The sequence below is a fragment of the Colletotrichum paranaense genome (genome assembly GCF_030867605.1).
Source record: "Colletotrichum paranaense strain IMI 384185 chromosome Unknown Scaffold_5.1, whole genome shotgun sequence".
NCBI lineage: Eukaryota > Fungi > Ascomycota > Sordariomycetes > Glomerellales > Glomerellaceae > Colletotrichum > Colletotrichum paranaense.
This window is the reverse complement of record NW_026848963.1, coordinates 1,671,708-1,698,419: the sequence shown is the minus strand read 5'-3', so window position 1 is coordinate 1,698,419 and position 26,712 is coordinate 1,671,708. Positions and strand designations below refer to the sequence as shown.

At 52.2% G+C, this 26,712-nt stretch overlaps 8 protein-coding genes across 8 annotated transcripts; 5 read left to right on the top strand and 3 right to left on the bottom strand.

Annotated features, from left to right (window-relative positions):
• Positions 1-382: 382 nt before the first annotated feature.
• Positions 383-4,192, bottom strand: CPAR01_06933 (linoleate diol synthase; the record flags this gene model as incomplete). Its single annotated transcript, XM_060491204.1, has 6 exons — positions 383-546; positions 615-891; positions 952-1,170; positions 1,229-2,340; positions 2,394-3,928; positions 3,981-4,192. The coding sequence occupies 6 exons, from the start codon at positions 4,190-4,192 to the stop codon at positions 383-385; spliced, it is 3,519 nt and encodes a 1,172-aa protein (XP_060350078.1).
• A 2,128-nt stretch (positions 4,193-6,320) lies between these two features.
• CPAR01_06932 (uncharacterized protein) lies at positions 6,321-8,177 on the top strand (the record flags this gene model as incomplete). Its single annotated transcript, XM_060491203.1, has 4 exons — positions 6,321-6,510; positions 6,569-6,729; positions 6,796-7,807; positions 7,864-8,177. The coding sequence occupies 4 exons, from the start codon at positions 6,321-6,323 to the stop codon at positions 8,175-8,177; spliced, it is 1,677 nt and encodes a 558-aa protein (XP_060350077.1).
• An 877-nt stretch (positions 8,178-9,054) lies between these two features.
• Positions 9,055-11,022, top strand: CPAR01_06931 (uncharacterized protein; the record flags this gene model as incomplete). Its single annotated transcript, XM_060491202.1, has 1 exon — positions 9,055-11,022. The coding sequence occupies one exon, from the start codon at positions 9,055-9,057 to the stop codon at positions 11,020-11,022; it is 1,968 nt and encodes a 655-aa protein (XP_060350076.1).
• Positions 11,023-11,382: 360 nt separating this feature from the next.
• Positions 11,383-11,922, top strand: CPAR01_06930 (uncharacterized protein; the record flags this gene model as incomplete). Its single annotated transcript, XM_060491201.1, has 1 exon — positions 11,383-11,922. One exon carries the CDS (start codon positions 11,383-11,385, stop codon positions 11,920-11,922), a length of 540 nt encoding a protein of 179 aa, XP_060350075.1.
• Positions 11,923-13,082: 1,160 nt separating this feature from the next.
• On the bottom strand, positions 13,083-14,900 carry CPAR01_06929 (cytochrome P450; the record flags this gene model as incomplete). Its single annotated transcript, XM_060491200.1, has 5 exons — positions 13,083-13,516; positions 13,571-14,173; positions 14,224-14,292; positions 14,348-14,450; positions 14,502-14,900. The coding sequence occupies 5 exons, from the start codon at positions 14,898-14,900 to the stop codon at positions 13,083-13,085; spliced, it is 1,608 nt and encodes a 535-aa protein (XP_060350074.1).
• Positions 14,901-18,290: 3,390 nt separating this feature from the next.
• Positions 18,291-19,032, top strand: CPAR01_06928 (uncharacterized protein; the record flags this gene model as incomplete). Its single annotated transcript, XM_060491199.1, has 4 exons — positions 18,291-18,618; positions 18,659-18,797; positions 18,851-18,963; positions 19,022-19,032. The coding sequence occupies 4 exons, from the start codon at positions 18,291-18,293 to the stop codon at positions 19,030-19,032; spliced, it is 591 nt and encodes a 196-aa protein (XP_060350073.1).
• A 482-nt stretch (positions 19,033-19,514) lies between these two features.
• CPAR01_06927 (carboxylesterase) lies at positions 19,515-21,230 on the bottom strand (the record flags this gene model as incomplete). Its single annotated transcript, XM_060491198.1, has 1 exon — positions 19,515-21,230. The coding sequence occupies one exon, from the start codon at positions 21,228-21,230 to the stop codon at positions 19,515-19,517; it is 1,716 nt and encodes a 571-aa protein (XP_060350072.1).
• Positions 21,231-23,469: 2,239 nt separating this feature from the next.
• CPAR01_06926 (zinc-binding dehydrogenase) lies at positions 23,470-25,808 on the top strand (the record flags this gene model as incomplete). The annotated part of the gene is made up of 6 exons (XM_060491197.1): positions 23,470-23,571; positions 23,629-23,813; positions 24,343-24,404; positions 24,549-24,611; positions 24,662-25,270; positions 25,336-25,808. The coding sequence occupies 6 exons, from the start codon at positions 23,470-23,472 to the stop codon at positions 25,806-25,808; spliced, it is 1,494 nt and encodes a 497-aa protein (XP_060350071.1).
• Positions 25,809-26,712: the final 904 nt, after the last annotated feature.

Sequence of the window (26,712 nt, the reverse complement as noted above, 5' to 3'; positions counted from 1 at the left end):
CAAGCGGTTCGATTGACAAGCTGTGAGATTGTTAAACTCAATTGCTGACAATCGTCAAAGACCGAGCTCCAGGTGCAGCGTTTTGAGTTAAGGTAAGTCCGCTAACTACGATTACCCGAAACTCTGATGCGCACCGGCTGACGCCAACAGCTAGGGAAAAGCATCATTTCTGCTCGGCTTCCGGAAGTGTGGGGGACCCAATTAATTGGTGGATTTACACAATCACCAAGTAAAGCCTGTGGGAAACTTTGTTTTATTCTTGCTCAGAATATGCCCTTACATGTCTTCGCCGCGAGTAATACTCAATCGTCAACCCATGGCGATGCCTTTGTCAATCTGACCTGACCTTCTCAACGTTTGAAGACAATGGAGCAATCCTCGCTCATTGAGCACGGATGCTGGCCGGTCCACCGAGGCCACTGAGCAAGTTCTCCTTGCGCTGCTTGAGAAGGTAGTAGTACTGTCCCAAGTCAATCTGGTTATTTGGTGCAGCAGCATCGCCCTTGTATGTGCCCTTTCCATGGCCATCAAAGTGAACCTTCCAGGCTGTCCGGATTGTTAGCATTGCTCTTTGAGAAACAAACGATTGCATGCAACTTCAAGAGTGCACTTACTGCTGGCATCAAAGCCAAGGTACGACCAACTGTCGTTCAGGTACGCCTTTTCGCTGCCGACCTGGATGGTCTTGACGATGCCCATCTGGCCCGGTGCCGGGCGCAGCTGCTTGAGATCAGCCGCGAGCTTGACGAGTCCCACCACGAAAGTCGTGGCAATGTCCTTGGCCAAGCACTCATGTTGGCCGTAGCTGAAGGCAGAAACCTCCTCGGCCTTGCGGTTCGCGTCGAACTTGTCGGGGTTGGCGATCTCCCCTGGGTTTCGCCCAGCGCCGCCCTAGGAAAGAAGATCATTGTCAGCACATGATCAGATAACGGGCGGACAGAGTAAACTCACAAGAAGCATCACGACTGCAGTGCCCGGCTGGACTGGCTTGCCGTCGATCTCGGCCGGTGCCGTCGCAACACGCACGTTACGCTGCCCGCTGGTGAGACGCTGTGCCTCGCGGACGTAGGCGTGGAGTCCTGCGTCGTCCTTGTTCTGTGCTAGGTTTTGTACCTCTGCCCAGATGGAGGCATTCTCTTGGCGCAAGAAGAACGACAACACTTCGTAGAACTGGAGCAAAGGTTAGTCCATGATATCTTCGCCGTGGTTAAAGAGGGGCAAGGCTTACAGTTGTAACAGGAACACCGATACCGCCGAAAGCAGTCAGCCACATGTTGTCGACGACTTGATCGACCGAGTTTCCTTGCGCCAAGAGCTCCTCGACAAACTTGTAGCCGCACGACCGCAGCGAATCCTTCTTGAAGTTGGCCCTGCGACCGACCGCGCTGGAGATGGCGTTGGCGATTCCAAAGCCAAGGCCACGACCGGCATGGACCTCCTTGACGGGGCCAGCCGTCGACTCGATAATAACGTTGACGCTCTCAATCGCGCGGCGGCGACGGTTCCATGACTGAGCTGGGTCGTTGTCATTGACTCCCCAAATACGGACATTCAGCAAATGGTTGTAGAGCTCAGCATGGCCAAGGGTACCACCAGGGTTCTCGTCAGTGCGCAGATCAAAGTAGAAGAGGTCAGCAAGAAGCTGAGCGTTCAAGGGGATGGCAACATCGCGGATGATGTCCATCTGGTGCAGGCCTTCCTTCATCTTGAACGTCTCCTTCTTGACGAGCTCTGCGCCCACGCGGTCGATGAACTCGTGGATCGCGTTGTGCAGAGTCGGAATCTTGCTGAGCGCCTTCTTGATGTTGATGCGGTGTTGGTAGTTCTTCTGCTCGTCACCCGCGAGCATGAACCAGCTGATGTCCCGCTTGGAATTCGTGAACATGGCCTCGAGAGGCCGGAGCCACGGCAAGACGAATTGCTTAGGGTTGCTCAAGACATACTTGATGGCCCCGCTTGATTGGGTGATGATGGCCTTACGTGGAGGTGTTGGGTCTTCCAAGGTGTAGAGGTGGAAGGTGCCAATCTCCCTTGCAATGGTCTCGTTCATCTTCTTGGTGTACATGGGCTGCATGACGGCTACCGAGTTGTAGGGGAACCAGTTGGGCAGTCCTCGTTGGATGAGCTTGTACAGCATCGAGCCACCGAGGGTCTTGTAGTCCTGCTGGACCTCGTTGAAACCCCATGCCGTCAGGTTGCTAACGGTGTAGTCAATGGTGTTGAAGCGATCTGAGCGGACAAGAGTCACGGCGTCAGAGAGGACAGCTCGGCCGACAGAGTATGTCGGGCAGATACCGCTGCCAGTGTTGCGTACCGGCTTGATGTCCTCAATCATGAGCCCTGTGATGCGTTAAATATGTCTCAAGGATGAACTTCTGTCAGAATGAGCTTACCAGGGTAAAGCTCGACCATGTCAGGGTCGGTGTAGAGCTTCTCAAGGAGGCTGGCAATATCGGGGTTGGAGTTGATGTCGGTGAACTTGTCATACTTCTTCAAGCCAAAGAACTCTCGGAACTCGTTCAGCGACGCGACCTGCCACCTGCGCGCCTGGTTGATACCCAGAACCTCGATGATCTTGAGGGCCTTGGGCACCATGCGAGCACCGAAGCATCCAGCCGGGTCGTTCATGGCCTCCTTGAGGATACGAGCCAGATCCTCGTCCTTGAAGGTGCCGTCTTCTTGTCTCTTCAGGTCGTCAAAGGTGCGAACACTTGGGTCCTTGGGGATTGACTGCTCGTAATCAACGAAGGCCTTGCCAAGCTCCTCGATGCTGATGTTTTGGAGGTCCGCAGGCTGCTTGCCCTTGAAGATCTTACCAAAGAACCCGTCGATCCACTTCTCATCCTTCTTGGAGATGCAGGAGTGGAAGCGATACAGCAGGTTGAACTCGACACTGACTTGGTTGCCAACGCCGCGGGGCACGCCATCGCTGTCGAATTGCTTGTTAATCTCAACGCGAGGGTCGAGGGTCCAGTCGCTCTTGGAGTGGTGCGTGTTGGTGATGGCTCTCAAGTAGTCGTGCAACGAGATGTTGATGTAGAGACCACCCACAATGAGACGTGCCACGTTGAAGAGGTCATGGTCTTGCTTGGCAACAGCCTTGGCCTTCTCAATGTCGGTGGCGTTGGGTTTGGTTTGCAGTGTGAAGCGCCCGTTCTCATTGATCTTGAGCAGGATATCGGCAACGTAGTTGTGGAAACGAGAGTACATGACCAGCATGACGTTGACTCCCGCGGGCTGTCCAAGGAGACGCTTCTCGTGGAATGTGTCAGGCTTGAGTTTTCCTTCCTTCATCGTTCTGATCTCAAGCTGGTCCTTGAGAGATGAGCCGTACAAGGGTGCCAAGTCGAGGTAAGATGATGTGTCGCTCTTGTTCATGTCGGTCCGGTTGGTTCTGAAGATGTCGTGAATAATGATAGAGGCGTGGTAGAACAGCATCGAAGAGATACCGGCCGGGTTCTCCTTGAAAGACCCCTCGTCACGAGCCATCAACAGGTCAAACAGGAGACCCGGGTCAGGCTTGACGCCGTGAAGTCTCTTGGACGTCCTGACCGACTTGGCGTAAGGCGTTCCAGCCTTGCCCAAATTTGGCTCGAGGATGTTGTTGAAACTGCCATCGGGAGAGCGGTAGTGGTGCAAGCCGTCAGGCGCCTGCGGTACTTGTTCGCGAAGACGGATATTGGTGCCAGGAGCAGTGAACTCGATCGAGTCTGTTGCTTGAGGCTCCTTTGTCTGTGGCTGTCCGTTGCTGTCGAGGACTACGCCTTCTTCATTGAGAGCGTCGTACTTGATGTCACCACCGACATAGCTCAGTGGGGGATGCTGAAGATTTCCCCATAATGTGTCAATGAGCTTGTTGGTGAGCATTGTCCTGGCCTTGGACGTGGCAGGCAGAGATGTAAGAATGCCAATGAGGATCTCGGTTGTTCTGCTTGACGTTAGAATTGGGCCATATCAAGCTCATTGGTGGTCGTTCCTACCCTTTCTTATCATCAAGAGGCTCGCCCTTCGAGAGGAGCTCTTTGATGAGGCCGACAAGCTCCGCCGGGGAGGTTTGACCGCGTACGGAGACATAGTCCTTCAGGATATCAGCTGCAATCTTCGCCGGGTCATTGAAGAAGTTAGCCGAGTCTTGGCGCGCATCTCCATAAGACTCTCCAGCCTGGAATTTCTGAGTAAAGTTGGTAGCCATGATTCACCCGCTGCCTCAGAGTATAAGGGTGATAGATGAGGGGAAGCGGATGAGAAGTGAGGTTCGTGACTCCATGGCCCACACCAAGAGGCTCTGCTATGGTACTCATATATCAATCTCAACACTCAATCAAATGGCACCCATATCTGCTGACCGCTTGGCCAAGAGATACAAAATACCCCCTCACCTCGAGATTTCCAAGATCCCCTCACTTCATGATGGAGACTTGAGTGGCGTCCAGTCAAACGGATGTTCACTGCGGATCTGCATGAGCACGAAGGGTATGCCGGCGCACCGAGGCATTTCCGTTCGACCTCGAATACAAGGTGGAATGTGAAACCGTACTGAAAAAACCCTCCCAATGCGGTAGAATGACTGAGACACATCGTCGACATGTCTGGAGCCAAAATGCCAGCATTGCCTGTCGTGCCTGTTTCCTATGCCAGCCGGAGACATGCAGATTGTGGCGCCCTGAAGTGAGGGGAGGATGTTAACAGGGAGCCAGTCATGATTGAGGTTCACGTCGCAAACCGTGAGTTTGGCAGACTCGTTGTGCTTGGAGGAGGTTGAGATGGTGGAGGTTGAGAACTGAGTAGGAGCGTCGCTTCTTGCCATGGGCTGTCACTCGTGAGACATATCTAGCGCTGTGTTATGTCGGTCAGCAGGCGGGGGGCAATTCCGAAGGTGAGGGGAAAGGGAGCATTCCGCAGCCGCACAAGAAAAGCAAAGACATCGGCCGGGTGTGATGTTTGATGCCCGAAGTAGCACGCTGGTGCAAACGGCTCCAAACGTCCTTCGGACGGGCCGCACCGCCTGCAGGATTTCGGACATGATGAGTATTCTAACCTCATTCATTGGAAGACGGAGATCGCCGACAGGGTACATGACATGCCGATCGCCTGTTGCTGGCATGTCGTACAGGACAGTACGAGGCAAGACATTTCATGTGAGTTGAGGGCATGTCTCTACGATTGGTCTGAGACATACTATCTGATATGCTTTCCCCGCAAAGCAGAGCTTTTTGAGCTTTCACCGCAGATGAATTCAGATTCATTTACTACAACGCTATTGGTCAATGTTCGCTAACACGGCAGATCATTCTTGGCCTTACCGCAGGAGCAAATTAGGGCAAAGGTGGCTTGGCTTCATGTCTGGGCTGTCCTGGCCTGATACGAACAAATCTGGCCCTCACCGCAACATAGCGTTCACCGGTGGCATTTCATCGCATATCAGTCTCAGCCATCATGAGAAATATCTCCGTATTGGGCGGCTCGCTGAGGTCTCAGGGGGCACGACAGGTCGAAAGTGGACAGACATTCCGCCCCGGATGCTAGTTATCCGTCCGCCCGTTGCGTGACACCATCGGCTCATGGGTGAATCACTACATGCCACTGGTGACTGGTTGACTTCCCTTGCTGGTCGATGCTGGACTGATTTGCGAATCAGAAAGAATCGTTACAACCGCTCTACTCTTTAACTAGGGAGCATTGTCCCTAGCGGACTGTTAGCCTTAATTAAGGCAATTCCTGGTTTCTATTCCCACGGTGAAATGGTCTGTACGGCAAATGGTATGGGGATGAATAGGAAATCAGTCTGTATTGAAAGCACGAGTATAGATAACCGATCTGCAAAAGGTTGACTATCGGTGGCTTCGTGCTACTACCGGTATTAGTTCGAGTGTCTCGGTGCCGCATCGAAGCCACGAACAAGTCTTTTTGAACTGAACGAACAGATGCCGTGTCCCATGTCGTGAGACGTGGTGACGTACTCTCCCCTCCCTATGAAAGCTAGATGAACATGATCGCCGCCCCTCGGCCGCCTTGAGACAATATTCTCTAGTACTGTACCTGGCGAGAAATGCCGCGCTTTAGGCTTGATTGGCAACCTGACGGCTGCGCTGCGATGATTACCAGGGAGTTGCTGAACGTGCAGATGGTCGAACATGTCCTCAGGTGTCGATATGTAAAGACATATATCGAGGCCTTTGGCACTTGCCAGTGGTACGGATGAAGCCCAGTTTAGCTTTTCTGGCTTGCAATCAACCCTATTCTCGCATACAAGTCCAATTCTATTGAGTATCCACCACATCAATTATACTCAGTTGCCTCCTTCCTTTCGCAGAGTCGTTATGGCCGACTTTTCTACCCTCAATGGCAATGCCAATCACGAGTCAGAAAAGAAGAGAACTCCCAGAAAGCTAGTTCTGTGCTTTGACGGCACCGGCAACACCTTCACCGGTTCCAACTCCGACACAAATGTGGTCAAGATTCTGAGTAAACTCGATCGCAACGATCCTGATCAGTACCATTACTACCAGAGTAAGTTGGTACCAGCACGCTCTCAACTGTTTTACCGCTGACAGATGTACTCGCCTAGCTGGCATCGGCACATACGACATCAATGATGAGTCTGTTAACAAGGGTGTAATTGGCGAATTCAAATCTTCCATCTCGCAGACCATCGACCAAGGAATCGGAACGACTTTCGATGCTCACGTTATGGCTGGCTACCGGTTCCTGATGCGTTACTATGATTCTGTACGTCTAAGTCCTTACCTACCTGGCATGGCGAGGAACTTGACGACTAACAAATGTGCGTTAAAGGGTGACAAGATCTACATGTTTGGATTTAGCCGTGGCGCCTTCACTGCCAAGTTCCTTGCTCGCATGGTTCATACAGTTGGGCTACTTTGCAAGGGAAACGAGGAGATGGTCCCCTTCGCGTACCGTCTCTACCAGCGCTACTTGGCTGGGGAGGTCGAAGACTTCATTGTGTCCCACCCCAAGAGGTCCAAGAAGGAGAAGAAGCACAAGAAGAACAAAAAAGCTCCCGCCAATGGAGATGTACCGACACCGCCACCTGAGCTAGAAGACGAAGAGCCGTTGCATGAGGGTCATCGCGATGATGAGGACCCGGCAACCCATGGGGCGAAGTACGCAGTCGCTAGGGACGAGATTGCCGCCTTCAGCGACACATTCTGCCGCAAGGAGAAGGCGATGCACTGTGGGAAGATGGAGGAGTCCAACATCAAGGTCTTCTTCCTCGGCATCTGGGACTGCGTCAACTCCGTCGCTGTCTTGGAGCGAACTGCACCGGTACCCGTGCCTGTTGTTGGCACTGCTCACCATGTGCGCCATGCTGTAGCAGTCGACGAGCGACGCGTCAAGTTCAAGGCAGCTCTCCTGGCCCAAGACATGAAGGAGTCAGACCACAACCATGAAGACATCAAGGAGGTCTGGTTCCCGGGCTGCCACGGTGACGTTGGTGGTGGGTGGCCTGCGTCTGCTGAAAGCAAGCTCGACAATGGCATCGAGATGACCTTCTGGGAGCGCGTCAAGAACTTTTGGACGACACGGAAGGAGAAGGCAGCCAGCAAGGCTTTGGGTTGCGACCGGCTCCAATTGAGTGATGTTCCGCTTGCTTGGATGATCCGCGAGGTGAAGCTTGTCGGCCAAAGAGAGGAAGTTGCGGCACTGAAATGGCGCGAGAACCTCGAAGTATTTGAGAAGCGATTTGCAAAGAAGAAGGATAAGGCAACGATGGGTGTCATCCACGATTCATTGGCGTATGGCCGAGGTACAAGCTTCTTCCGCGTGCTCCTGTGGAAGCTCATGGGTAAGATCAAGTTTCATCTATGGCCTCTATACAACAATACTGACTTCATCCAACAGAATGGCTGCCTTTCATCACTCGGTGGGAGCTTGAGGACAGTGGCTGGGAAAATGTTCGTTTCCCGCTCAACAAAGGCAGCACGCGAGACATTCCCAAAGATGCTGTTCTCCACGAGTCTGTTCTCTGGCGATTGAAGAACGACTCAAAGTACTGCCCGCAGAACAACCACGGTGGTCGACAGCTCCCCTGCTTGAAACACAAACACAACATTGCGGAATGTCATCCTGTGGAAGAGCACATCCATGATGAAAATTGTGACCATCAGATTTACAAAATCACAAGGTCTGCCTCTGATCTTGCTACTCGGACTTAGGGGGGAGACGGCGGATACTGGAGCATGCGGTCGCGCAACCTTGCAAATGAGTCTGAGACGTGGAAAATGGGGTGACGGGAAGTTTGAAAGAGGACTGTGTAAATTCATCTCAGTGCAAAGCAAATTGGTAATCGTTGATGATTGATGGGACCGCCCGCTATCGGACTATCCTCAAACTTGTGGTTACTAAAAGACTAACACGCACTTATGGGCCAGCCCCAATGATCGATCATCTCGGTAGCATGTCTAATCTGCCAGGCTTGTAGTTACTAGCTTTACGTATCAGAGCCTCCGTCCAATGCCTTGATCCGGCGATCGGTCTCGCTTCCCTCTTATCTCAAGAATTCCTCCTAGACATCATATGCAACGAAAAGCACCTTGGATGTTGGGGTTTACCCCGATGCTCATGCGACCAATTGCACATCACGGATGACAGCGGCGGAGCTGCGCCAATGTGGTTTGCTGACAATCGGCACCATGTCGTCCTTGGCCGACAGCCAGAATGTCACTCTGCGTGGAAATAAAGACCATTACCTCCGTTCACAGCCAGGGGTTCGGACCCGACCATGTGGAGAGGTTGGGGCCGCTCTCGGCACTAAAAGACGCTATTCTTCAAAGCCGGATTCTCAAGTTTTGATAAGGGATGGCCGGCGTCTTATCGACGTCGGGTTATCATCTTGATGTTCTTGATAGTCAGAAGGTTGGTGACACACAGAAATGATGTGGTTGAATCCCTTGGAAGAGTTTGTGTGATATTACTCACATATAAGACAGTTACTCAGGTCGCGATGTTGCCCAGTAGAAGGGCAAGTGCCGGCGTTACTGCACCGGGATTTACCAGCAACGGTCACCAGCTCGCAGCTGTGCTTGTCATAGAATGTGGTCCTTCGTTTTCATATTGGCTTCTTTCCGCCTAGCCAGCGCCAACTACGTCAACCAGGGCCAAGTGTTGAGTCTTCATGGCATCTCATACTATGCCGGCGGGATTGCTGTGGGCCAAATAGAGACTACAAACGCCTCGAGTCTCTCGCTTGCAGCTGCACAGATTCCCGGTCAGGACCTGTTCCCGCTGACCATTATCGACACTTCGAGCAGCGTCCCTTCAGGGGATGAGCTTCTGAATCTTACTACCGCTTACGATAGCTCGGATGACGTCTTTCAATGTGCCTTTCTACATGCGATCTATCTCCGCCCAAGCACAACCAATGCTCCCGTTGGGCCCAACGGTACTATGTCTCTTGACTCCCAACTATCACGTCATGGCACCTCTTTGGTTCTATCATCCAAGGAGATCCATGGCCTTAAAAGTAGCGTCGCGACTGGCGTAACCGTCTTGAGTCTCCCTCGAGGACCCAACTTCGTCTCGGTCCACACTGGAAACGTGTACAAAGCCTACCGGCTGTACGATGATGATCACCTCGCTTTTGTACAAGGCGTAATTAGCGATGAAGAGGGCGCTTTCACTACTCTTCCTGCTGTTACTGAGAATGTAATGGCAAAGAGCATCGCGGTCCCTTCGCGGTTGTATTATACTGAGACCGAGGAGCAACCCCTCGCCGGCCTCCGCTTCGGAGTCAAGGACATTTTCCACGTCAAGGGGGTAGGCACGAGTGGTGGAAATCGTGCTTACTTCTACCTGTATGGACGACAAAACAAGACTGCACCAGCAGTGCAACGGCTCATCGACCTTGGTGCTGTCCTCGTTGGCAAGATGGGCACTGTCCAGTTTGCCAATGGTGATCGTCCCACTGCTGACTGGGTTGATCTCCATGCCCCCTTCAACCCCAGAGGTGACGGGTATCAGGACCCCAGCGGCTCGTCCACCGGCCCGGGAGCTGGAGTAGGTGCGTACGACTGGCTTGATCTTGCTGTCGGCAGCGACACTGGTGGTTCCATGCGCGGTCCAGCGGGATCGCAAGGCCTCTTCGGAAACCGGCCTTCTACGGGCGCCATCTCCCTCGTGAATGTCATCCCCTTGAGTCCCGTCTCAGATACCGCCGGAATGTTCGCCCGCAGTGGCAGCCTCTGGGCCAAGGTCACCCAGGCTTGGTACCCTGACTTTGCTTCCAACTACACTTCCTACCCGACGACACTATACCGATCAACGGCTAGAGGAGGCGCTTGGTCCGGAGGAAACGTCAGCGAGGACGCCAACAAGGTCATCACAAACTTCGTAGGAAAGCTAGAAAGCTTCCTACAAGCCAAGTCAACTCCAGCAAACTACACGCAGCTCTGGAGCGAAACTCACGGAGAAGCACCTGCAGATGTCAACGAGATGCTGTACCTCACCTACGGCGTCTATGTCTCTCATGATCAGTGGCAAGAACTCGGCAAGCCATTCTTCGAGGATTACGCAGCCAAGTTTGATGGGCGTCAGCCATATATCAACCCAGGACCCCTCGCCAGATGGCAATGGGGCCAGATCCATTCGACAGAAGAAGTCTACGCACAAGGTCTTCACAACATTTCCCTCTTCAGATCTTGGTATGAAACTGAGGGTTATGGGCGACATGATCCCGAGTCATGCTCTGAGGGACTCTACATCTATCCTTGGTCTGTGGGCCAGCCATCCTATCGCGATGTATACATCCAGGCCCGAACTATACCGCCGCTGGGCTTTGACGACTCTTCAGTCCCGGTCATGGCCGGCGCACCGGAAGTAGTGGTTCCAATCGGAGAGGTTCCTTACAACAGCACCAAGTCGCTGCACACGGAATATCTCCCAGTGACTATGGCTTTGAGAATGGCCAGGGGATGCGATCATCATCTTGCGAGTCTGGTTAGTGATCTTGAGAAGGAAGGTATTCTTCGCCCAGTGGCTGCGGGTCGCCGCCTGTACCCTTAGGATTATGTCTCGTGCTAGTCCCCGACTGACCGGCCTGCGTCGGGATCGGCCGGCGGGATCTGCATGTAGCTGTAGAGCGACCTAGGTCGTGTTACCCCGCAAAGTAGATGGTTGTGACGTCGATATACACGCTTCGACGTTCAAGACCCCTCATAAGATGTAATCAGATTACTGATCTAGCTCAAGTCTAGGGTTATCAATGATATTGAGGTGCTGACGAGAAATAAAGACCTGTCAATCCCTTCATTCGATGCATCGCTGAAGAGTGTTATTATCGGAAGTCTGATACCCTTATTTGATCTTCAGCACTGAACACTACACCGTTGATACACTTCAGTCTTTGATCAGCGCGTCTATATCATGCCTTTCTACCAAATTTACCATACCTATCCTCTTGCCCAGAAGCAGCGGGAATCCATTGCGCTGTCCATCACCAATCTCCATTGTAGCACCTTTAGCACACCCGCCTTTTTCGTCCATGTCAACTTCATCAAACAAGAGCCAAAGTCCGATGATGGAACGTACTTCATGGCCGGAAAGTCGCACACCAGCAACTCGAACCGCATCGTTGCGCTAGTTCGAACGTCGGCTTCTCGCACGAAAGATGACTTTGACGGACTGGCAGCCAAGATCGAAGACGCCTGGAACGGCGCTGTCAAAGAGCCGGGTAAAGAGGCCGAGTTTGATGAGGCAAAACGGCTTTTGATGGTCGTGTTTACGCCGATGTTGGCGATCAGGGAGGGCGGGATGGCTATTCCCGACGCTGGCCACGAGGAGGCGTGGCTCAAGCAGCAACTGCCGTATTTCAAAGAGATGAGCGAAAAGCACGGAGTCAAAGACTTTACGGACCTGCTGGAGGAGTTGAAACAGATGGAATCGCTCAGAGGTCTTCTGATTTAGGTTATTAGATTGCGTCTAGCAGTCATAGTACGATCAAAAGTGTAATGCATTCCCTTGTTTGGCTTCTTGACATCCCGTTGAACGAGATCGTTACTCTCAGACGTGGTTCTCCTAAATTTCCACTTTTAGAAGTCATTTCTCCGCCCTCCCCACGTTTTTCTAAGTTAAGCTGGTGAAGGCTTGCGAAAACGGCCCCTTTAGCAGAGAGGGAGGGCCATTTCCAAGCAGCTCTGCATCAGACGGTTCAAGGACGATATGAACTGGGTGTGATACTTCAGACAAGCAGGGCAAGTTATGCTACGGACCGGGAAAGTCTGCAGCTAGTCCTCAAGATTGAAAGTTTCTCTCGAAGTGAATGGAAAGAATAAGTCGAGCATCGTTGTAGATCGGCCCCCGAGGCGCTATGTCAAGATTGCCTCGGCCATATTACTCGAAACTCAGGACTATGGAAGAGGCGCGGGGCTCAGATGATCTAGAACCATAGAAAGATGGCGGTTGACGAGAAAAGGCTGCCGTTGCCAACGTTTTGCGTCAACGGCTGGACGCTGATCGTCTAACGAGGCGACACGATCATCCAAATCATGCGTAAGGTTAATGCACTGACGACCTCCCTTTCATGGCTTCAGACGGGGGCCCAAAAACCAGTAAACTGTGTCGAATTTCGGGGTATTTGAGAGGTCCAACTGACGGAACAGGGAGCCGGTCGGCGCAACGTGGCAAAAGACTTGCTTGCGGGCCGTAGACAGGATGAATCCTTGTGTGAATCCGAGAAGCAGACCGGAGGTGGGATGATGTTTCCAACAAGAATCGGTCGATACCATGTTGTGATTTGATTAGGTTGTGCCTCCTGGTAGGCTACTCGGTATTGGAACTCATTTTCGAACAACTGGGCAAGAAATTGTTATCAACACCCTTGACGGAGTCGACAATTTATCAGGTCTTTCACGAGGGAACGGGTTCAAATGGTGATATCCTGATTCAAAGAATGCATTCAACGCCTAGCTAATCCAATTTGTTTGGCTCATTGCTATGACCATCGTCCGACCTTGATTACATGAGCCCAGTGAAACCCAGCAAATGCATGCCTTACCAGAAATAAATCACACATGCAAGTATGCCCGAGGATGCGTGTGTCCCCAACCGCCGCGCACGGAACCCCCTCATGCCTTGAGGCCCAAGTCGCCAGTCCTCCGCCGGATCTCGAGCTTGGCCTTGGGGTCAACCTCCATAGTGAATCCAAAGTTGATTGTGTTGGGCTGCTGCTCAGCCGCCAGTCTCCAGTCGTACTTGAGAAGGAGGTGGCAGAGAATAATCTTGACCTCGTTGGCGGCGAAGAAACGTCCAGGGCAGGCGTGCTGACCGTGGCCGAAACCAAGGTGCTCGGGCGAGGTGCTAACAAAGTGCGCGGCTCCATCGTTTCCGGCGCCAAGGGACTCGCGCATGCGCAGGTAACGGTATCCGTCAAAGCGGCTGGGGTCCAAGTAGACGGAGCCATCGGTCATTCTTTGACAGCTGACAGCGATGCGGCTGCCCTCAGGGAGTTCCAGTCCGTTGGAGAGGGTCACGGGCTTGGTGGCTTCACGGTGCATGGCAACTAGACAAGATTGATATTAGTGATAGTTATCAGGGAGGTCAAGCGGAAACTTACCGATGCCAATGGGGTGAAGACGCTGAGTCTCCTTGCAGAAGGAGTCCAGGAGGCGCATCTTGTAGAGACCCATGCGAGCCCAGCCATCGGTGCGAATAACGTCGGTAATTTCCTTGCGAAGCGGCTCAAAGTAGTCGGGGTACTTGGCGAGGTCGAGCATCACCTGGGTGATCAGATCAGAGGTGGTGTGGAGAGCGGCGAAAGAAAGTCCAAGCTGCATCATCGCAGGGTCCGATTTGGCGTCGTCGGATGCTTCCTCACACCAGTCAAGACAGTCATTCCACTCAGGCTCCTCCTCGCCGCGATCCAAAGCTGCCTTCTTTTCCTTGCGGCGCTCCTCCACAATGGGGTTGATGATCTCTCTGGCCTCCTTGACTTGCGCTTGGAGTTGACGACAGATGGGAAGGACCTGGTGGGCAAGGTTACGTAGAGACTTGGGGAACATTCGGAGAAACTCTGAGGCGAGGAAGCTGGTTCGGGCGTATTCGGAGGTAATCTTGATCCAATCCTGGTTGCGACAGAGTTGCTCGCCGCCGAAGACGCGGGTGGACACTCGGGCTACGACCTTGAGCATGTTCTCCTTGATTACCACGGTGGACCATTCTGTGTTCTGTTAGCAGGCTATCCCAGTGCCACTAAACTGGGGTTCTTACCCTTATCCTCTCCCAAAACGTCGGTCAATGACAGCGTTGTCTCGTCGGAAACGGGAGATGTCAGCTTTGCTGCGGGTATGTTAGCTTGGGTGATGGGTATCGGTGAAGCAATGCCTTGACTCACAAAGGAACTGGGTCAATCTTGTGCGAATAACGTATTTGAGGACGGACTTTTGCGCGTTATTCTCCTTCAAAGGCTCAAAGCCGGGCATCTGGGCATGGAAGTTCTACACCATAATCAATATGGGCTACACAACTTGTCGAATGAGAATACCTACCTTATCAAGAACGCGGTCGAAGCTGAGGTCCTCGTGGTTGCGAATCTCGTTGGCAAAGGGTACCGCGGGAAGGATCGTCATATCTCCCATGTCCGTCAAGACCTGGTAGGCCTCATCGGGGTTTGTTTTCGCCCTCTCCAACACGATATTCCGGACCTTTGTGATGAAGTCATACTTGACTTTTAGCCCGGTAAAATCCCACTTGTGCTTAGGGTTGACAATCGGCAGATCTGTGTGAGGCGCCTGCTCTGCTTGCTGTATAGAGAAGTAGAAGACGAATAGCAAGAAAGCTGTGATGAAGTATGGTACTGGCTTCTCCAATGGGCTTGGGAATGCCTGCAATGTCTCGAGGGGTCCCCAGGAGGACTGGTTGGAAAAGGAATCGTTGGCGGTGGCCATGGTGGATGAGGATACACTCGTCGCTATAGAGACAAGCTTCCTGCTGACAATACGGTGTGTTCTAGTTGGATAAAGTTCTGGAGAATATTCCAAGAACTAAACGAACTAAGGACGGGGAAGCTCAAAGAAAAGGGAAGCCGGCAAGCGGCCCAATACATGGTGTCGTAGACCAGGCATACTGGACGGACGTATCTTGGCTATGCCCGCGAAACGCCTATCGAGACACCAAAAGATGAGCTCAAGAGCTTGGGGCGCTGTGCTCACACCCGCTGGCGTGACAGCTGATGGGCGGTGTTTGGTTTCAAGGGACTTGCAGCCGCACAGTCCCGCAAGGTTTCTGTCGCTGCTATCTCGGCGCATGGACCGCATACTCGGACGATCTCAGCGCCGATCTGGGAGCTTAACAGTTGGGAGAGCACGGGAGAAGCAAAAGGCTTGGAAGCTTTGAGTTGGAGTGATCTCGGGTCCTTCTGTTGTTGGAGGCTTGAGGGGGCAGCTCGAGAGCACGTACGGGGCATTCGGGACCACGAGGTGACCGGGCTTTGTTGCTTATTTCAAGTTTAGGGACAACGGTGCTCTGCCACAGAAGGGCTGCAAGGGGGGAACTCTCGGTGGGGGTCGAGCTACATCTGCGACCAGACCCGACTTGGAATCGCGTCACGGAGAATTAAGAAGGATCCCGGTGTGGGTTCCGGAGCACGCGGAGGAACTTCCGTGCGGAGGACTGTAGATCCTCGGTGCCGGGGCACAGGCTGGTAGCCGGTTATGTCTATATCCCCTTACGTAGTTTGTCTAGTGCTTGTGCAAGCATTAATGTGTCCTTAATCTTAACTTCCAGCCACGCGCTGCGCATGAGGCTGGGTAGATAAAATAAGGCTCTTTTAGAAACTTGAAATGTGCGTATGATAATTCCAACATATGTCCCTTACTCGCGGGTCATTAAATCCATTCCTAAAAATTCTCGACCCGAATTTCTGACCTGATGCGATGATCGTCTCGTATCATTCAACTTGACGCCCGCTTCTAATCTTCCCGGCATTCCCTGCCGTATCATGCAGGATAAGAAAGCAAAAAGAGGGTGCTTCTATGGTAAAGGCTAGGAAAACCCCACATGAGAGGCGGCATCGGAGGCCGTTGAGCTGAAAGAACGTTTATCTGTAATTCTCAATTTCTCAAATAAATTCATTTCCTCTTTTCTTCTGATGCCGGCACTACAAAGCCGCTCAACGTTTACCCGAAACGGGCTCCGTTTGGTCTCTCGGGAAACAAGAAGAAACCCGTCCAACGCTGAAACATGCAGGTGTTGGCTTCTAGAACACAGAATGGAACCCTTCACAGCCAATCAATACCATGTTTTCTTCTGTCTGATTTCCATGCTGGAACCATTGGGTAGTGTGTATGCCAATTCGGTTTAATTGGTCGTAGATTCCAGTCAACCTATATCCGCCTGCCCGGTGCATCATGATATGAAATCTCTGCAACTTGTCCAATTCCGGCAAAGGTGCTTGATCCAGACCGCGATCTGAGTTTTCGAGACAAAACGTACATAGCCCTTCAGATCAGCAGTCCAGCCAGTGATACTCCCCGAAGGTGCTGTTTATGTTGTGAGTGATACAATCATGTTGCCTGTGTCTTATGGCAGAATTGACTTAGCTTAAGGCGATATAGACTCGAAGTGCAGACTTTCTCAAAGAATTCGCCTCCACATCGAAGTCTGGAATAACGCCGTCCAGATACTATACGTTTGGGAGTGCCGAAGACGCTGACTGGCTGGATAAACTGGGCTGTCTTGGGCTGCCTAGCTATGGCCAGTGGTTCAAACCGAGTGAATATAAAGGCTTCTCGCGTAGGCGTCGTTTGTCGAGTTGAAGCGTGCATTATCAGCGTTTACGTTGATGAACTTCATGAAAGAGTCAGGCAGCTGTGAATTACAAACGACAGAAGCACTTTAAGTGTAAAAAAAAATAAAAATAAAAACCATTGGTATGTTCGTGTATGATGTAATTACCGCGCAGATTTGACACTTCTGTACGCCATCTTGACTATAATCCTAATCGAGAACATAGAGGAAAAGTCCGCTACGGATCTAAATGAGTTTTCGCATATCCATGACACGTATACAGATGTCAATTAGCCGTATGGTGTCCCAAGTCTGAGTGGTCAGGTGTATCCGACTCCAGAACTTGCATTATCATCGTTCTTCTAAAGTCAATATTAGTGTACGGTCAATCTTGAGTCGGCAAAAGAAAATTAATGTGAGTAATTTCGCTACTGCTAAAAAGCTCCTCAAGATCTAAATCATTAACGAGAGACACGACGGCCGAAAGCATATGATGTCCCCCTTTAGGCGGTGGTGGAGACAGCTGGGCAAAGTAACTGCATGGCTACAAGCATACAAGGACTATCCTCTCGAATATGCATAGTATCTAACGACAGAAGAAGTGATGAACTTATTCTCCTGACATCTGCTAAGCCATCGGCCCCTTGAATCGATTGGCTTCGAGTTGTAAGCACCTGGCGGCTTAGACGGACGATTGCAACAAGCCCAATCCTGCCACGTCTTTCAACATTTGGCCGTTGCATGCGGACACTGCTTTTTAGTTATTTCTCTATTACTGAAGCGAGGGAGATATTCTCCAACGCACTGGAGAACAGGAGACTTCAAGCATTTGAACTCATCTCGGGAGCTTCTTCGAGCCTTTTCGCCGGCAAAGCTCCCTTGGATATCCATGTATGCGGATCCAATCGACGTCTTGGCGTTGCGGTTTCAAAGAGTCTATTATATTGACTCACTGCCGTTCCAGGGAGGTAAATATCGCAGACGTTGTGGCTGGTGAAATTGAGTTCTGTGAGCCTGCAGGGCATAACTTTTCGGATGAACCGGATATAGCGCCAAGGTCACGATTCCCATGCTTCTCGATATTGATTCAGGGACTTGGTTGACCGCGACTCCCTGAAAACCATCACAGGAACAGCGAGGCAATTCTGGCAAAACGGAACAATTGGGTTTCTTGATGCAACTCCAGGAGATGGGGCCGGGCCAATTGACGGTCTGAACTGATTTCATCAACGTTTCTCTCGCCCTGGATCGAGTGGACACTGGGCACTATTTCGCTTCCGATAATGACTCGCACATGGGCGACCCTCGTAAACAAGTCGTGAACCTTAACCGGCGTGGTTTCTTTTGAGCGGGGTGACACTTGGCAGACGGGCTTTTTGAAAACAATAGTAAATGAAATGAAAAGCCCCCGAACTTGTTTAAACAGACGGTCTCCTCCTCCGTATTCACTCTTCATCCCTTTTGCGCCACCCTTGATCTTGAGTTGCTTCAGTCGCGATTTCTCGAGTACATACGTACATACCCAGCGTTCTTTATATACAACAGACATCATGCAGCTCACATCTCTCACGTCGGTCGTGCTGGCTTCTTGGGCATTCCAGCAAGTCGCTGCTCTTCCCGAGATCCAAGAGAACACCAACATTATCACTGTTGCCCAGAGCGTTCAGGAGAAGCACCCCGAAGCATTCGCTGCGTTCCAGAAGTCGAACCTGATTAACCTCGTAGCGACCAACGAGAAGCGGCAAGCAGTTCCTGGAGATGGAAATCCCGACCCCAACCGCCCGCCCGTGATTCCTGAGAACATCTTCCTCCTCCAATGCTCTGAGGCCGGGTTCCTCGGCGAGTGCCTCTCGTGGGGTGCTCCTCCCGGACGATGCGGTAAATTTAGATATATGCCGGTGGCCTGACTCACTCAAAGCCTCAATTGCTGATGCAGAATCCCATCTAGTCAACTACTCCAGCTTCAACAAGACCCAGGCTTTCCTTGACAAGTACGAGAATCAGACTACTTCTTTGAGCTCAAACACCGGCGGACTTTGCCAGTTCTACAAGTTCATGTCAGTATCCTCGTAGACTAGTTCTCACTATTTCTCAACTGACAGGCAAATAGCAACTGCAACAACAAGGGTGATGACCGTGGTGTTTCGCTTAGCTACAACTACAACCTCGCTGTGGCAGATGACCAGGGCTACTCGGGAGACTATGACAACCAGATCAGCTCTTGTAAGTGTTGACGAAAACATGGACCAGCTTTTCGAGTGTTTGCTGACAACTGCTGTAGGGAGATGTTGAATCCCTCAATGGAGTGAGATGGTCGTGCAGTATGAGAAATGACGACAGCCATGGCTCTCGGGCTGAGCTTGTGTGTATATGAACTGACTTGCGCGTTGACGCGAATCAATAAACATGATTGAAACGAACGTTCCTGTGGGTTGTTGACTAGTGGACACGAAGCCGATGTAGCAGGCCACTCTGTGTTGTGAGCCAGCCAACGTAGCACTTGGTGTTTGGCTTCTAAGAGCCTGGCAATATGGCATGATGTAACAAATGAAACACGTAAGTAGGGGGGCGACAAGATCGTTGGAAGAGGCGGACTTGCCACGAAGGTTCACTTCCTCTTGCAATTTATTCCTCTTTTCTTCTTGTTGCTCGCTGTGATGAGAAACTCCAAAGTCTCTATCATGCGAGTATTGGAAACTAGTAGATGGCAACTGTATAGTGTTCTTTAAATATAAAGGTAGTATTCTCTATGGAAATGTGGTACGATAACACGTCTAGTAGTACCGGGAGAACTGTCTAACGTGTCTCTTCCTGAACTTGGTGTCCTCAGTGGTGTTGTTGATGCTAGCCGCCAGGGTAGCATCCAGCTCAGTGACAACACCCGTGTCAACCGGCTTGCCCAAGTTCTCCGACATAGGTCTAACAACGTCGCAACGCAAGGCTTGAGCAGTGCTCATTCTCTCCATGTGAGTGTTGTTCGTCTGCACAAAAAGACGCTCACGGCCCTCAAGACCAGTGAATGGTCTCCACTCGGCGGCACCCTTTTCGCGATCGGTGTTGGGGTCCAGGTTGCGGATGAACGAGACCCAGTACTTGCGGAACTGCGAGATGATGGGCTTGTTGATGGTGAAGTACGACTCGGGCGCTTGGCCATCGGTCCTGTTGTTGCCCCAGAATGCGTAGGTGTTCACAGTGTGGTACGCGCCGAAACCTTCGGCCTCGTTCTTGGGGTCCTGGACGGCGAACTTATAGTTGTAGGTGATGGCTTCGTCGCGGGCCAGGTAGTTCTGGATGTTGCGGATAATGCAGTGGTTGCCAATGTCACCGATCGCGTCGGCGGTCTGCCTCCACTTGGTTCCGGAGTCGGGGTAGACGGTGCGAGGAGTGTTGATGTACAGGTCGTCAAGGATGGCGAGCGAGGCGTTGGACAGGGAGGGATCTTGTCCCAGGAGCCAAGTGTTGGCTGCCTCGGTAGAGTTGGTAGATTGAGGAGCAGAGTACATGGTTCCCTCCTGAGCGCAAGAACCCCAGATGGTAGGGACCTTGTTGTACTTGCCTTGCTTGAAGAGGTTGACCATGCTGTCGGTGAAGAGTTCGCCATCGATGCCCGGGTTGAACCAGCAGCTTGAAGAACGGACTTCAGACTGGTTCAAGGCGCGAAGGCAGGTGAGAGAGTCGGCGGCCTCGGTGCAGTTCTTCTCCTTAACGAGGCAGTCATACTGGCCCTGTCCCTGCTCCATGGTGCGCATCGTAACCCAGCCGCCAGACTCCGCGATACCTCCTGCAAAGAGCTGCTTGCTGCCGAGATCGGCAGTCATGAGAAGACCGACAGCTGAGCCGCCGGCACTGACACCGTCAAGAACAACCTGCTCAGGGTTTCCGCCAAAGTGGCCGATGTTGGTCTGAACCCACTCAAGAGCCTTCACCATATCCTTGACTCCGGCGTTGAGACCGCCGCTAGCGCGGACCTCCTCGCCCTGTAGGAAGCCATACATGCCAACTCTGTAGTTGATTTGAACAACAATGACGTTTCCATCCGAAGCAATCTCGCTGGCATCCCAGTTTGCGTTCGAGTTGGACCCAAATCCACCGCCCTGGAGGAAGAAAACAACGGGCAGTCTAGAGTCGGTCTGCGCATCTGAGGGGGCTGTGACACTCAGGTAGAGACAGTCCTCATCGACGGTGAAGCGCGGATTGGTGCTGGAAACGGTCCAATCGGTGGGCTGTTGGGGAGGGCAGATGGGACCGTGTGCCGTGGCGTTGACAAGTCCAGACTGGACCGGGTCGGCCGGCGCGGCGAAGCGGAGGTCGCCGACCGGAGGGGCAGCAAACTGGATTCCCTTCCAAGTTGTCACGCCCAGCTCAGCTTCAGTCACGGCGCCTTGAAACTTGGCGTATCCGACATCAACGAGGGTGTCAACGGCCTGGACACCGGAGGCGAGGAAACCCGCTGCGGTGAGGATAAAAGCCAAGTGCGATCCTTGCCACATCTTGTTGGTAAGTCTGGGGTTTTTGGTGGTGAAATGAATGTAGTCGAGGAAATCTCGAGGAAAGAATGGAACGGTTTGCAAAGCGACCTTAGAGAAAAGAATGAAAGTAGTGCAAGCACTTGCGAACGAGAAGACGAAAGAGAGATGAGAAGTCAGTCAGGATTCTTTCAATTCCGTCACGGACGTCCATACTCCGGCGGTTATATACATCTTGTATGCAGACTCTTCAGCCTATTCCAACATCTCCTTCCTCTAGATCTGGAGGCTTGACAGCCCCGAAAGGTCATGTCTACAGTGCTACTGTACGCTTTCGAGTCAGGTCTCCGCTCTCTAATTGAAACGCTGCGGACGGTAGCGCTCCTTGGAGCTAGCACGCCACGGAGCAGTCCGTAATGCCACCCCACTACAGCGGAAGTTTAATAGATGGGACGAACCTTAGATCTTCGCCTGATTGCTAGAGAATCACCACCCCTGAGCGGCCACGAAGTTGAGAACTGAGGTACTGTGTCAAATCCCGAGCTTAGTAGATTACTTATCCTCTCAAACACCAAAGACTTATAGCGGCCAAAAATGTGATGAGTGCCGTGAACGCACTATCGTCTTCACCATTGGGCCAGCAATAATGACTTCACCTATCAGACAAAGTCCGAGATCTCTAAATTGACAACTAGAGTTTCACGTTAATGCCAACCACTATGTACCTTCACTAAGAGTACGTACGATTGCGAACCCGAATGCTCGGAACAACTTATGGATGGTATCGTGTAGGGGCGGAGAGTGGGAGGTGGGTTCTGATGGAGAGTGGAATGCCAAGATAGCATAGATGAAACGTAGTCGCATCTGCCAGCACTTTTATACAGCGGTCCTCGCACATTAAGTGAAGTCTGAGACCCCAAAGGCACAGGGCTGCGGACTTTTCCGCCGCTGGAATTGACGATTCGACGAGGAATCCAACACTTGACCGTCTACGTCTACGTACAGGCAGAGGTTGTCGCCAAGCATCGTTACGTTGGAACAGTGGCGCAAACTCTGTCGGACCTACTGCTCGAATCCGGTGGCTGCTGGATGTGAGTTAATCACAGAAGCAGGCCTATTCTCTCACGCCTGCGATTCCCTAAACTCTATGATCTCCAGTAAAACTTGCTATTCAATCGATTCCGCTGTGAGCTCAGGCTCTGGAACTTCGTTCTCGCTTACCAAGTCACCCCTGAGGCCAGACCCCGGTTAAGCTTAATCACTTCTCGACTCAGGATGGTCAACCGGCCTTTGGAAGAGAGATTAGAATCAATCATTCTGCGGGGACGCAGTCGTACTTGCTTGCACCTGATTGGCAGCTAGGCATCATCCGTAGACGGACCTTATTCCGTAACGCGTACTCACAAAAGCAGCCCCTAAACTCATTTGATGGGAGAGGCGGCAGAGACACCGGGTGAGGCTTTGGCAGAACCGACGCGCAGTTGACTGAAGCAGCATGCGGTGAGCACTTGGCTTTGGCTACGAGTTTGCGGCATTCCTTTGATACGGCTGCTGCTGTTCGTAACACAGTCAAGCAAGGGAGACCAGCATTTCGTACCCGTTACACAGGCCCATAACAGTATTGATTACGCCTGAGACACATGGTAAAGTGAATTTGATTTTCTGGAGATAAAGCCTGGCCTTGCAATGGGCTCCGCCTTTGGCCGCTTGATTGACTTTGTTGTCTGACGGTCAGCAATGGCTGACGAATGGATCTGAATCTGGTGCGGTGTTCGTTTGTGTTCAGTGTTGAGGATAGCTGAAAGGAAGCAAGAAACGAACAGAATCTGATACGCGTAGACTCATTTACCAGAATCCTTCCTTGACGCGGCTACAGGGAGGCGTTCTCACAAAGTCTTTGAGTGGGCAGCCCGTCCAGTCAGCCCCGTGATGCAGACAAACTTCAATGATATAAGCGATAAGCCTGCCATGTTGCACGGCAGTGCTCAATGGATCCTCTCTTCCACCATCATCATCCGCGTGCTGCATTGGCACATCTTGTGTTTGCATCGTTCAGTATTTCGGTCTTGGCGGTCATGTGGGAAGGTTGTCAAGGCTGGCTGTTCGCCAGTCTATTTGCTGGCTATCCAACCAAGCCATACACAATGTCGAAAATCACACATAAGCGCATTCGTCTCACTCACGAAGATTGATGCTTCGAAGACATCGCCGCAACTCGCCAAAGCCATCCCAGAGTTTTTGAATCGAACTTGCCCCATCCAAAATGGCTATCCTTCACCTCCTGACTCTCGGCCTCACCGCAGCTGCGATGGCATCTCCGGCCCCATCCAACGACGCAACACCCACAGACCCAAAGGAGGCCCTCGTTAGAAAGGACGACTGAGAAAATTATCTCAAATACAAGGCTAGCTTAGGCACTCAGACTTCCGGCCAGGCAGCTGTGCAACGCATATGCGACCTGGTTCTCTGCCTGGGTCCAAATCACACCGGGGAATGCAGCCTTTGGTGCCACTACAAAGGAGAGCTTCAGAGCTTTGAAGAAGCGAAGCAGCGAGAGATCACAATGTCGACATATTTCACAAAGTCCGATCGCTGTAATTTTTACGCGTATGTTGTGTTTAGGCCCTTACAGCACCAAGCCATGAATCAGAGAGCTGACTATGGAATGCAACTTGACCAGTTCTGGTGCGAAGAAGTGTGACATACCAACCCTGATGAGCCAGTCTACCTTCCGCCAGCTCATTTATCACGGAGGGGTTATACCTGAGGGTAATTTCATGGATGGACTGAAGGGAAAGATGGGATGCGTGGTCTGCTCCGACGATCCCAACCTGCATCCTGATTCAGTGCTTTGAGAGACCGAAGACCGGTTAGGATGGTGCTGAAAGGTCTTGTAAACGTTGGTGTCTACTCTAAGCTATGAAAGTATGAAAAGACGAATACTTCGCATGAAAACCAAGCATAATAAGTAAATTGATGGTGCCACCTTGACATGATATTTAGCAGGATTAGTAGTCGCTTGGCTTGAATACGGTATTTAGGGTTCCGAAGCTTGGATGTTGAGAGAGACTGGGTTCGCACGCCTGGCGGAACGGCATGCACGCTACCTGCTGCAGAAGGTGACCGCATTACGTAGAAAGGTTTGTGAACCTATTCCACACGGAGACTGGTCAAGTCGGCTACTAAAGAGCCCGGAAAGTGATTCTCGGCCCCGGAACTCCCAGGCCGATCCAGAGCTTCGTTGCCGTGGAACTTGTGCCACGACGAGAGCAACGCCCCGCCGCGCTCCACCGTTGCGGGGATCATCTGAAGATGATTTCTAATACATGCGTCATCCTTCAGGTCTCGAAGAGCTGTTTTTCGCCTCGTCGAGATTTCAAAAGCAAAGCAAGAACCAAGTGAAGTGTGAGACGTCACGGATACATCCAAATAGAAGGGACAGAGACAACGACAAGCAATTATGAGCACCGACACGCAAGTCCAACGCTGGCAGACCCGTCAAGACGGGCTGGACAAGCTCTTCCTCGCCACGGCGTCCCTGCCGCAGCCCGGGCCCGGCGAGGTGCTCGTCAAGATCAGCGCCGTGTCTCTCAACTACCGAGACACGGAGGTGGCCATGGGCCTCTACAACCACCACAAGACAATCAACCCGGCCGAGACGGACCCAATCGTCCCGGCTTCGGACATGTGCGGCTCCGTCGTCTCTGTAGGTGATGGCGTCAGCAGGTGGAAGGCTGGGGATCGCGTCTTGTCGATTTTCAATCAGACGCATCTCAAGGGCCAGATTAAGCCGGTTGATATGAAGAGCGGTCTCGGTTTCCCGTTGGAAGGTGTCTTGCAGACGTACCGCGTCTTCTCTGCTGAGGGGTTGGTCAGGGCGCCCAAGCACCTGAGCGACGAAGAGGCCGCGACTCTTCCCATTGCTGCTGTGACGGCTTGGATGTCAATCAACCAGTTCCGGCCTTTGGGCCAGCCTGGTGGCCAGGGCGAGGTTGTGGTATGTCAGGGAACTGGTGGTGTAGCCATTTCGGGACTGCAAATCGCAAAGGCTTCAGGGGCCACGGGTAAGTGATGGACGCGCCCAGGGCTTACGGCTTTGTTGATTGTCGCTAACAATGATCTCGATAAGTCATCGTTACATCTTCCTCGGACGAGAAATTGAAAAAGGCAAAGGCTCTCGGGGCGGATTACACCGTCAACTACCGCACCACGCCCAATTGGGACGACAAAGTCAACGAATTCACCAAGGGCGAGGGCGCCAACCTCATCCTCGAAACGGGCGGGGCCAAGACGCTGCGACAATCTTTTGAGGCGATTGGCTTCGGCGGGCAGATTGCGTGCATTGGATATCTCTCTGGTAAAGTCGACGATGTGGAGGACCGGACGAACGTCAACTTGCTCGCGCTCAAGAAAACTGTGACGCTCAAGGGTATCATCAATGGTCCGAGGGAGCGGTTCGAGGAGATGATTGAATTTTACGAGGAGAAGGGTATCAAGCCTGTTGTCGACCGGGTCTTCCAGTTCAAGGAGGCGGATAAGGCGTACAACTACCTGTACAGCGGAGGACACTTTGGCAAGGTTGTCGTCAAGGTCCAAGAATGAGCGTAACATTGAAGCTATGGCCAGATATCCGTGAGATCTATTAAGATGAACTCATGGCTTTCATGCGGAATTAAGAAGACTGACGAGGGTGGCATAGTGTAATGAGGATACGGGGTTGACAGCTCGGTGAGCCGAGGCATGTCCCGCAAGCCGATGGACTCGGACAATGATACCCCGCACCGGGGAAGCAGAAGAAGCATGGGGAAGTTAGGGACCCTGAGCTGTTTAGCTGACTCGGGGGCTGTCAGAATCCCCTGCAACTCGCCCGTTGCAGCTGTGTGTCGCCGGATGCGATGGTACTGCAGCTCATCTCACTCAATTGGAACTCACATGTCAGCTGTGCGTCTCGTCAGCTTAGTGAGCTTCGTTGGCTTCACTGTGAACCTCATCTCATGCTTCACCTCACTCTCATTCGTCTACTGAGTGAGCACATCACTCATCTCCCCACCTTGTGCTCCGTATCACAAAACATCTCCATCTCACAGAAAAGCAATCAAATAATCTTTCCGATCCTCAAGCACCATTCCCTGAGCTCCCGCGTGCCGGAACAGACGGCGTCGCAGATCGGTCTTCCGCGGACTTTGCCCCCCTGCGCCTCAATTCACGCCGTCGGACCAGAACAGTGAAGCACCCAAGCTCCAAGAGGCAGATAGAAACCGTGGGATCCCCCCCGCAGCCGAGAACATCGTCCCACCACATACATACACGTTCGTGCCTCTTTCTAGCAGGTCGTAACACCATAAGCCAATCTGCGAGCTCTGGGAACACAGCTCCATTCGGCCGGGACATCTCTTTTCAGTCTTCAGTGACCCGAGAATCAGGCAATTCGTCCGCCCAGCCCGCCAAGATACTACCTTGACATCCCGACCAACCCACCCCTGGACCTCCCATCTCACCTGGTCTA